At 42.1% G+C, this 11377-nt stretch overlaps 1 protein-coding gene and 1 non-coding gene across 2 annotated transcripts; one reads left to right on the forward strand and one right to left on the reverse strand.

Moving 5' to 3' along the window:
- Positions 1-819: 819 nt before the first annotated feature.
- Positions 820-901, reverse strand: trnas-gcu. Its single transcript has one exon. It is a non-coding gene; the product is annotated as a tRNA-Ser (tRNA).
- Positions 902-1007: 106 nt separating this feature from the next.
- b4gat1 (beta-1,4-glucuronyltransferase 1) lies at positions 1008-6510 on the forward strand. The gene is made up of 2 exons (XM_038732366.1): positions 1008-2584; positions 4335-6510. Exons 1-2 carry the CDS (start codon positions 1481-1483, stop codon positions 4524-4526), a joined length of 1296 nt encoding a protein of 431 aa, XP_038588294.1. The 5' UTR covers positions 1008-1480; the 3' UTR covers positions 4527-6510.
- The last annotated feature ends 4867 nt before the right edge of the window (positions 6511-11377 follow it).

Raw genomic sequence — 11377 nt, forward strand, 5'->3', positions numbered from 1 at the left:
AGGAAATGATGTGCGCTGTCAATATTTAGCCTATTCGTTAATAGTCAGTCCTTTGATTTCCGTCTTGCATTAGTCCAGAGTTGGTACCTTGGCTGGGAGACTACATAGCCTAATCTTGTTTTAAAATGAGACTGAAAATCTGTCCGGTCTAATACCCAAAGAGGTTGCAGCTGGAAACCTGAGTTTTATTACAAAATTAAACTCACGCTGTGTTCACTCTCACTTTTGTCAGACAGAAAGTCCCAGAACACAGAGCTGGAAGTGGCCGGCAGACACAGACCGACCAAGAGACCCACTGCCAAGCTAGGTTAGCAAGACAGACTAGAGAGATAGGTCTCTTGTCAGTGCGCAAACAAGTCACAGTACCCCAGAGAGTACCGCCCCACTTCCAGCACTGTCTAATTTACTTTCGCTATTTATAATTAATCAGCATAGGTAATGCCCAGTTCAAACTATTTGACACAAAAGGTACCCTTCAGCATCTGCCTTTATAAGATGTGGTTAACGTTGTGTAGGCCTAATGCCGCAGTTTGGTTAGGTTTAGGTACCAAAAGTACTTGGTTAAGTTTGGAAAAAGATCATGGTTTGAGTTGAAAGAAGTACTTTTTTAAATTTTAGTTTGTGTAAAAAAAACTTTAAAATATCTGAACTTGTTTTTGGTGTCAGACGGCGGATGGATTAACTTAGCCTACATTGTACTTTGTCTGGGTCTGAAGCTAGGCTACGTTGTCAAATACCGACGTTTACCAAGGTTACTTACAAGAGCATCGGTATTTGACGCCAGTGGCTAAACACGTGATCTACGAAAAAAAAAACTTTCGACGAGGATGGGATTCGAACCCACGCGTGCAGAGCACAATGGATTAGCAGTCCATCGCCTTAACCACTCGGCCACCTCGTCATATGGACTCCCTACGTCTAGCATATACCTTCTTATCGTTGTGCATATGTATATGTGTCTATATTCTTTTGTTCAGGACCATTTGTTTACCCTCAGCAGCCGCACTCTCGCGTTAACTGGCGAAGGAGTGAAAACAGCCGTTTAATTTCATCCGTGACCGTTAGCACCGGTTCAGCTAGCAGCTAAGAGCTAGCGGTGTTCCAGGACCTAATTCGGTGGGCGCCTTAACTCCTGACATTACGGTTAGTACGTATCGACGTGCGCCGCTGTCGCAGCAGCAGCAGTGTTACATTTTGATGGAGATCACATACACTGGCTTAGTTTCGTCGTTTTATTCGTGCTGCCAAGAGTCTCATGTGAATCTGGGGCAGCGTTGCTACCAACAAGTAAAATATGCAATCAAGTATCCGTTGTATTTCCAGCCGAATAGGCAGCAGTGTTAGCATCGTGGTAGCTATGTAGGTAATGTTAGCTGGGACGCTTGGACAAAAATAGCCAGCCCCAAAGGAAACGGCAGTCTGGTCGGGTGTTTGAACCTGCTTTGTGTACAGTAATCTGCTAGTTTGCAGTTTCTCTGGAATGCATCTCTCCAAGAAATGTTCCGCCTTCAAAGTAGTGCTCAGTGCTCTGCTGATCGTGGCGCTCCTGCAGCTCATATACCTGTCCTTCTTGTCCAAGTTTCACGGTAAGCAGCAGCGGTACAGGTACTCTGAGCTCTTTGGGGGCTCTGGGGCCAAGAAGAATGGTCACCCCGAGAAAAACTCGCGGAAGGAGCGTCTGAGGTATTCGCTGTCCACTGGTGGGATCTTTGACAACAGCGGTCAGTACCGGGTGTACAAGAACTTGATCAAAAGTGATTTCACCACAAATCACAAACCAGGATCCGAACCAAGCTCCAATGTCCTGGCTTTAGCTTCACACACAACCATCAACAACCTGCATCAACTGGAGTCTCTTCTGGAAAGATGGCATAACCCTCTCTCTCTGGCCATATTCGCACATGGGCAAGATGTCAAGTTTGCCACAGCTCTGGTGTATGCACTCAGCTTCTTCTGCCCTCAGATCCAGTCCCTGGTGGACTTCCACTTGGTCTGCCTCTCAGGAGAGATGGCCAGCTTCCCTGAACAGGACCGTGAGCATTTTGCAGGGCTTGAAGACTGTCCCTCTGTGTTCTCCAGATTGGAGACCCACAGGGATAAATACAAGAACTATGCCATCAGTGGAAACATCTCCTATCCCAACAACCTTCTCCGCAATGTAGCCCGAGGTGGCACAGAGTCCACCTACATCCTGGTCATTGATATCGACATGATGCCGAGCGCCGACCTGCACCAGCAGTTCCTGTCCATGATCATGAAGCGCGAGGCAGCAAGTGATGAGGTATTTGTCTTACCTGCCTTCGAGATCCGCCATGCGCGGAAGATGCCAGCCACCAAGGCAGAGTTGGTTCAGCTCTACCAGGTGGGCGAGGTCCGGCCGTTTTATGAAGAGCTGTGTCCTCGCTGTCAAGCCCCCACCAACTACTCGCAGTGGGTTAACAGCCACGTTAGAGAGACGGGCACCCTGGAAGTGGCCTACACGCTCACCTGGGTGGACCCCTGGGAGCCTTTCTACATCGGGCCCCGCACTGTGCCGCTCTATGACGAGAGTTTCAAGCAATACGGCTTCAATCGAATCAGCCAGGTTTGTAAAATTTGAACATAATACATGTGAAACACTGCGTTAAACAAACTTTTTGTTCATCTACTAACTGATGAAGACTGAGATTCACTTGAAAGCTCTGGAGAAAGTTAGCAAGTGGACCGTGCACGCAGTCTGATGCACACCAGGTAGGCAGGTGGCATAGGAGAGACAAGGCGAGCTGAAGGCCTGTGCACTGTCTGCACAAAGTCTATTAAAACAGATCACATCTACTTGCAGAGACGACACATTACAGACAATATTTTATCCTAAAACACACCTTATCGCCTTTCCCCAGGGTCAGTCGAAACATGAAATACCAACAAGTCACTGAGCTCCATCGCAACCTTGTCCTGAACAGCTGTCCATCTGAAAACTTTCTAAAATTAGCGGTAGTAGTTTGATACAAGGTTGAGATCAAATGGTGTCCTTTGAACATGACAGGGCTGATGTTATTCCACATTTTTTTGTTATTGTCATCAAATCCCATGAAAAGACCAAGCAAACAACGCGTTTGTCCGTCTTGGAATATTTTTTGGCAGTAAGTCAAGTTGAAAATTAGAAAAATATTGAATTTTATGAGCTGTGTTCATTCAGTCCCTTTATTTGACTGAGAGTAGTAAATCTGAGCACATTTTGTTCTTGGCATGTGACAGCAGTGTCCTGATGTCATTCACTGCAGGATTTATTTGCAGTGGTTTGACAGAAAGATGATTCACTATTAACTTCTCAGCATACCTCTCCTTCACACACATACCTTTTCGTCTTTGTCTTGGGCTGCAATTAATTAACTTGATTCATTGATTTACACGTTTTACACGCATAATCAGATAGTTTTTTTGTTCCGTCAAGTAAAAAGAAAATGGTGACTATCATTATTGAGTGAAAAATTGTCCAGTATAATTTATCCCAGCCAAAGTTGACTTACTTAAATTCCTTGTTTTGTCCAAACAGCAGTCCAAAATTCAAACATATTCAGTTTATTATCATTAAAGACCAAGAAAACCAAAAGACATTTACACTTAAGAAGCTATAACCAGTGAGTTTTTTGTACCTTTGCCTAATAATAGATCGGATTAAGGGGACAAAATGCTAATTTTACCCATGAAGGTCATTTTCCTGGCACAAGGAGTACTACTCAGTACTCAATTATATCATCAGGGTTAACTGATATTGGCCGTGAGACTACGAATATATTGACAGAAAGCCTGTGTTACAAAATAGGGGTGTTGAGTCTGAAAGACCCAGACTAATGGGAAGCCTAAGATCCAGGGGTTTTGCAGTTTGATCCATCCTAAGGAGTAAAAGTCACGATATCTCGGCCTCTGCTAAAATCAAAATTGTTGTTAGTTTATTTTGTGTTGACTAATGGATCCATTATTTCAGCTGTAGTTTCTTCTCCCCTTTATTTCTTTCTTCTTTATCCACTTCTTCATTGCTCAGTTCTTTCTGTGGCAGCATCTCTTCACCCTGGTCCATCTCCTCTCCCCTCACTGCCTCGTTCTGACACCTCATCCCAGAGTAAATGCTGTCCATACCACTCCTTTACCTTTTTCATTGCATCTCCTTTCCTCTGCCTCATCTTCCTCATGCCATATTCAGTCTCTTCCTCCTCATTTCCCCCTCTGCCCTTCTCGCTGTCACCTTTCTCCTCACCTCTTCTACCCTCAGTCTCTCGTCTCGTCTATCATTCTCATGTACCGATCCCCACTTCCACGTCCGCCTCTCACCCTGTCTTTCCGTCTCCCTCCAGACCTGCGAGCTCCATGTGGCTGGGTACAGGTTCTCAGTGCTGAGCTCAGCCTTCGTGGTCCATCGGGGCTTCAAGATCCAGGGGGAATTCCACGCCAGGAAGGAAGAGGAGAACAAACGCAACCGGGTTCTATTTCGCAGCTTCAAAGAAGGCCTGAAGACCAAATACCCATCCTCTAACCGACGATGCTGAAACAAGATGAGGACTCTGTCTGTCTCTAATGAAATCAGTCTCCTGCTGAAATGACGTTCATTTTTCTTATTTTAACCAGATTTAGCTTCCAGTCAGGCTCTCCCTGCCCAAAACGCCCTGGTTTTCGTGTGGTGATGGCACAGTAGGAGTTTAATCCAACTTCCTCTTGGGTTTATTTCAAGACCCTCTTAAAGTGAGCAGCAGGGAACGGTTCTCTGAGGATTTCCAAGAGCGTCCTGCTAGTTGGGACTGAAAAGAAGAAATGATCATAAAAGACTGGAAAAAACTGCTAGCAACCCGTGAGATTGCCATTTGTTTTTAAATCAAAAGCAAATCTAAAATCCAGATTTGTAAATTACTTTAATATTAAAGCATATGAGGTAGGTTTTCTATTTTTAAAACATTTTTGAGCTTCTCCAGATGTTACTACATGAGTCTCTGAGAGAGATCGTAAAAAAAAAAGTCCCAATTTCATGTATGTGACATGTAGTTTAAGGGTTGACATTTCATGACAGCTGATCAAAGATTCCTAAAAGTCCAACTGAAATCACGTTTAGTCGTCCCATTGTGCAGTCAGCGTTGTGTCAAAACTTATATTTAATCGTTTGGTTTTTTTATCAAAAGGAAGAAAATCAGGGTGTTTCTTTTACGAAGGTAGAACCGTGACGTTACAGCTTTATGCAAAGTTTGAAATGAAACAATATGATTGGCTGTATAATGAAACAAGTCCTTCTGCATACATACAGAACTAACACCCTTCTGACCGGCTACTGCCACAATTGTGAAACCAAATATAAGATGTACATTTCTTTTTTCTGGTGAACATGTGATTTGCAGGGGAGATAAACCCATGATTTCAGTTGCTCACTTCAGTTCTGGCAGGCAGGGGGGTCCGAAAAAGTCTGGGCTGGTTCCAAACATTGTGTCTGATATTTTCAACTATTCAACAACAATAATGAAGCAAAATATGATTGCAATCAGGTTAACTGCAAACCCAGTTTTTCACAAGTGGATCACTTTTCAGTTCTTTTGAATGTTGTGCCAATTAGTGATGCGACCACCAGGTGGCAGCGGGCGCTTGAGTGTTAAGTGCTGTGATGCACTATTGTGCTTTAGCCTGAAGCAGAGCAGCGCGGATGTCTGCGCCACGGCTGTCAGCACATGTCAGACATTTCCAGTACCCTGCGAGCGCTCGTATACCACTGCACACTATCTGAAGAGATTACTCACAAGTTGAGAGGACGACAACACACTTGGAAATGTTACACAGGACATTGTATGATGCCATAAGTTCACCAAGACTGTGTGAAGCTACTGTATTATAACACTGAGGACCTGACAGCTGTTAGATGATGTAGAGTTGGGGAAGTAGAGGATTACAGGTGGGCTACAGGTAGAAATAATGCACATAGTAAATACTGCACAATCAAAATGTAAACCACCAACAACAACAGCCTGTGTTGTCAAAAGGATTACTGTGGAAATGTTCATCTTAACACCACTAGGAAATAGCAAATAACTGATCTTACACTTATTCTGTAACCTACAGCTACATACAGTATTAAACCTTAACTACCACTCTTCTTGTGCAAAGGATGCATACACAAACTTGTGTTTTAAGTGTTAAGTTGTTATGTGATTTTGGAGAGATTGAAATAATGTTTCCTTCCTCACTTTTAGTGTTTATGAGATGTATTTATTGTGTAAATGTTTTCCTTTAACTGGAATTGGTTGAACCATTTTTTAAATATTTTTTTTCCCCAAGCAGGAAAACTGTAGCACAAAACTGAAATATTTGCTATGAAGCATTTTTATCTTGGAGACCACTATGAAATCAATTTTATCCTGTATTTTTGGAGTTAAATCAATTTCATCAAATTACCTTATGTGATGACGTAGTGTGGTGCTTTATTTTGTGTATTTATCTGTTTTTTTTGTTGTTGGAATTTCTATTAAACCAATTGGATGACTTTTATTTCACCCATATCTGTCGCTCGTTGTACTTACACAAGATACAGTCAGTTGGTAAAACCGCTGAACAACATCCTGGTTCATCCGAAAGCTATTTGGAGCACTTGGAAATGCACAAATCCAATCAATTAACTTCACCGGAGGGATTTGTAATGACAAGTAATGTCAACAGTCTTCCTCCAAGTATCACTTAAATAAGAGGTGAAGAGGCCGAGGGCAGGACAAGCCAAGAACTACAGCGCTTAATGTCTTGGGAACATGTTTCCAATAAACCAGTGCAGCAGATTTCACTAATTTGAGCTTAGCTGTCTAAAGTTATGTAAGAATTTGTAGGGTTTTTTTGTGCAGTGGGTCATTCACAGTGAGAAAAATACAAGATATCAGTGGGAGTATCGTTCACCAAGCACTTGACACCATTGACATTAACCTGTGTTATAACGTGGCTTAAGATGGGGGTTTAAAGTCATCCCTGCACCAGTAGCATGTGACAGTGATTACAGGGTGTGTCGGGCCCACATCCGATTAAAGCTGCTATTTAGTAATTAAGATCTGTATTAAAGTGGACTCGAAGGTGTTCTCAGCAAGGCTCCAGTTTTAATATGAACAGAATTAGCCTACTTCTGGAACAGCAACCAAGCAGCTACACCAGCTGAGCACAAGAATGTTTCACGTTATAGCCTATCCATTATACAACGAAAAGCCGGTTGTAGAAAGCTAAAAACATTAATAACTGTTTGCGTAGCTTTAAAGTTGTTTAAAGTGATGATCGGTGTGCCGGCCATCTGTTAGCGAGGTAAAGCACGTGTGACATTCGGCACTTGACAACTGTCTACACTGTGGCATTTTGTGGCTAAGCCAGCATTACTGGCCTCAATCATGACCCAGGCACGCAAGAGTTAGTAGCACGCAACCCCAGTGCTTTGGCTTCTGCACTTTTTTGTCCATTTATCACACCTTCCTCTTCAAAGATGTGACTTCATATTTTTGAGGTCAATTATTCATGCAGCTAAAATAAAAGCTTTGTCTTGTACTTTTACCCAAGTTTTATCCACTCTGCTTCGAGCTACACGAAGCCTTTTTCTTACAAGGTTGAAAAATACATAAATTAGAAACACCACTCAAAGTAGTTATTACTTAGTTCTTTCGTGTGCCAATTCTTCGCCCCCGGCCCTGGATGTTAATAATATGGCAGAAGGAGTGGAAATGTTAGAGTGGGGGTGGCTTGTGTGGATCAGGAGAGGCAGGTTTGGTGAGGTAAAGTGGGGTTAATATCGACAGCTTTGGGGAGTGGAGGCTTATCCAGGTCAGAGAGCTTTACGACATAAGCAATTAGGACTGCCCACTCTTGTGTACGTTAGCAGGAGGGGAGGCCTCCCGCCATCTAGATTAGCCTCCCTGCTAAGGCCAGGAGAGCTCCACGGCTTCTGGAAGGTGGAGGGAACCAGCTGGAGGGCGAGATGAGGAGGCGGTTGGGGGTTCCTGGAGAGATGGGAGGGGCAAGGGGTCAAAAAAAACATACGGGCCGTTCTGGGTCAGCGAATGAGTGGAAGATGAAGGATACAATGACCCACATGGATGAGAGGAGTTTGCAAAATGAAATGTGGCTACGAATGAATTGGTTGTTTGTCCCCTGTAGCATGTTTAACAGCAGCTTGAAGAGAAAAGCACAATAGGGAATGTTTGTACCGCCCAGCTTAACATCAGTGATTTCTTCTAATGAGCCATTTGACTGGAAGGATTTGCAAGTGATTAGGCCGAATGCTTAAGAGGAATGGTTGAAGAGGTCTTTACATTTATTGAATAAATGATTTGTTAACTGAAGTGTCTCAAATGGGATTTTAAAATATGCTAGATCAGAATACCGACTATAATTACATGTATACAGTATTTGCCGCACCACAGCTGAATGTCAGAGTATCAGCAGCTCTCTAACAAATGTCTGTCTCCCAAAAATAAAAATAGGTGGACAAGTGAATGGACACACTGGACATTTTTTTTAATTCATCGATAAATCGTTTTCTGTATTGAATGTCAGAAAATAGGCACACCATTAGTAGTCACATAGTTCCCAAGGTGTCACCTTCTAGTTGCTTATTTTGTACAACCAACCGTCCAAAAGCCAAACATATTAGAATATTACACTTTATAATGATATAAAACAGAGATAATATTCAACTTTGAGAAGAATGAAACTGAATATTTCACATTGCTCAATGAATGACGTAAATGGCTGATTATCTTGTACAGTCACTATAATTTGTACAATTGCACAATTTCTTATTTCTTTTTTCATTGCTGTTTGGAGTTCTGTTGTTATTTTTTTATCTGCTCTACTCTATCTTGTAACTTGCTGCTGTATCCCCTGAATTTCACAGAGGTGGGACCAAGTCATTGTTTTACAAGTCCCAAGTCAAGTCTCAAGTCCTAAACTTTGAGTTTGGAGTCCTAAACAAGTCATAAGGTGCTCTACACCACATTTAATACCATTTCATATTTGGAACGAGCGTTGAATAATGAATAAAGAAAACTTGAATAAAGCATTAACCTGTACAGAAAAAGAGGCAGAGGCACAGTTTCACACAGTTTGACAAAGGTCAAATCATTTCATGAGTTAAATGAAGAGTTGATGCGCAGCACACAGTTTTCTTTTAATATCATAATTTGTATTTTGGTTTGGGGAGGGTATCAGGTAAGTTCAAGTCAAAAGGCTCCAGTCCAAGTGAAGTCACGAGTCATTGGTGTTAAAGTCAAAGTCGAGTTTCAAGTCTTTTTTTATTTTGTCATATCGAGTTTAAAGCCATCATATCTGTGACTCGAGTCCACACCTATAGAATTTCCCGATGGGGGATAAATAAATATTTTCTTATTTTTAATTGTTGTCAGCTGATTTTATAATTACATTTAATTAATTTAAGTGTTTCAGCGTTATAAAGGTTGCTCAATCTTATCTGCTCTTTTCATACCAATAAAGTCACTTTTAAAATGTCAGAACAGGAGCTACTGTGTGGGTTGAAGTTCCAGGTAAGCACTGCAATCAGGCTGATGATTATTTTCATTATTGATTGATGTGCAGACTATTATCTGGATCAACTGATTAATTGTTTGCTCTAAAAATGTCACAAAATAAAAGTAAAAAAGTAAAAAGAGTGTGTTTTGACATTCTTAAATATTTTGTTTTGTCCAACCAAGAGTGAAAAAGCACAAAGGTGAATTTATAATGAACCCTCAATACTCCTAATGGCCCTTGTCTATAAATGCACTCCCCCTTGCTTTCTTCCTTTGCAACCCCCCTACTCTTTTACTCATATTACATGCAGGTCTGTTAGCTTTCCTCATGAGACAACCACAACAACAGATTGTCACCACACGCTAACCAGGTCTCGCTCTCTCTGTCTCTCTGAGATGGAGCCATCCGTTTCACTTAAACAAGTGAAGGCTTAACTGCCATCAATGCCAGCTTTGGGAGAAGTTTACCTGTCTGCTTACTGGAGAGGGGAGTAAAAAAAGCCTCTCAAGCTGAAGGCACGCATATCACTCTGCCTCTAAACCTGGTGTTCTTGGACGCCCAGGCTGCCTGCATTTTAAATGTATCCCGCTAAAGCCAGACTATCCCGGGCTGAAGGACAGAACTAATGAGACGTGACACTGCCCAGGAGAAAGAAAAGGAGACCTAACAGACATAGGTAATCCTTCTCACCAAGCTAACGCCTCTTTTGCCTCCCACCCCTGCTGTCACATAACCCCAGCTGAGAAAGACAAAACACACACACACACACACACACACGCACACACGCACACACGCACACACGCACACACACGCACACACACACACACGCACACACACACACATATACATACACTTGGCTGTTGTGACCACAATGAGTTAATTCTGCGATCAATGCACTAAGACATGGCTCATTTATCACAGTCATTCAGTAACAGATGATAGAAGTCATGATACAGTTACTTCAATGTTTGCACAACACACACTGGGCGGGTGCCAACATTGTCTCAAAGATTACCAGAAAGTGTTCATTGATATCATCAGCCCAGTAGAGAGAAGCCTACATGTGGGTTTCCCTCACTCCTTATGTAGACTGATATTAAAAGTAGCACTAAAGATTCCTGCAAGTTAACTGAATATACTATAAAAAAACATTTGATATCAACAAACCTGTCCACTTGTTACTGTGATATACCTGGGCCTAATATATTGGTTGTAATCCAAGAGATTAAGTGGGATGTATATGGCCGATTAAATTTTAGTTGAGCTGTCAACCGTTGTATACAAGGATCACACAACATGACTTTGAATAAAAAATCAAGATAAGATAGCCTTGAGGGTGACTGTATTTGTTTTCACTACTCCAGCTGTCATGCTGTGACACCAGAGTATGTATGACATCTTTGCAGCTGTGCAGGTGCATCTAAAACTCTTGTTAAAACCACAGATATCAAACAGCAGGAGAGTTGACCCAGATAGCAGACTAATTTAGCTACTTGACCTGCTGTGTCCTGCTCAGGGGTGTTTCCGGGCTCTTCAAACATTGGGGGCCTAGCCCAGCCCAGAGATCTTTCATGTTTTCACCTGTTTTCACCCCCAAATGACCTCTACTTGTATCGACCCACCCAACGCACAGCAACTCTATCAACTGTCTCATTTTCTGTTATGCCATTTGTCAAACTGAACCTTATACCTACTTTGCCTATAAATCATTGAGGTACAACAGTAAAAACAGTAAAAAACAGTTTCTTCAACCCGTTACCAAAAGAAATAATATCTGGTACAGGACCAGTTACTGATAAAAATGCAATTATGCAAGCATTCAATCTGCGTTTCATTGCAGCTGGCTCTTTATTTGAAAGAAACTCTACGGATA

Source organism: Micropterus salmoides, unplaced genomic scaffold (genome assembly GCF_014851395.1).
Source record: "Micropterus salmoides isolate LMB-PRFRI ecotype aquatic unplaced genomic scaffold, ASM1485139v1 Ms_hic_scaffold_2, whole genome shotgun sequence".
NCBI classification, from domain to species: domain Eukaryota; kingdom Metazoa; phylum Chordata; class Actinopteri; order Centrarchiformes; family Centrarchidae; genus Micropterus; species Micropterus salmoides.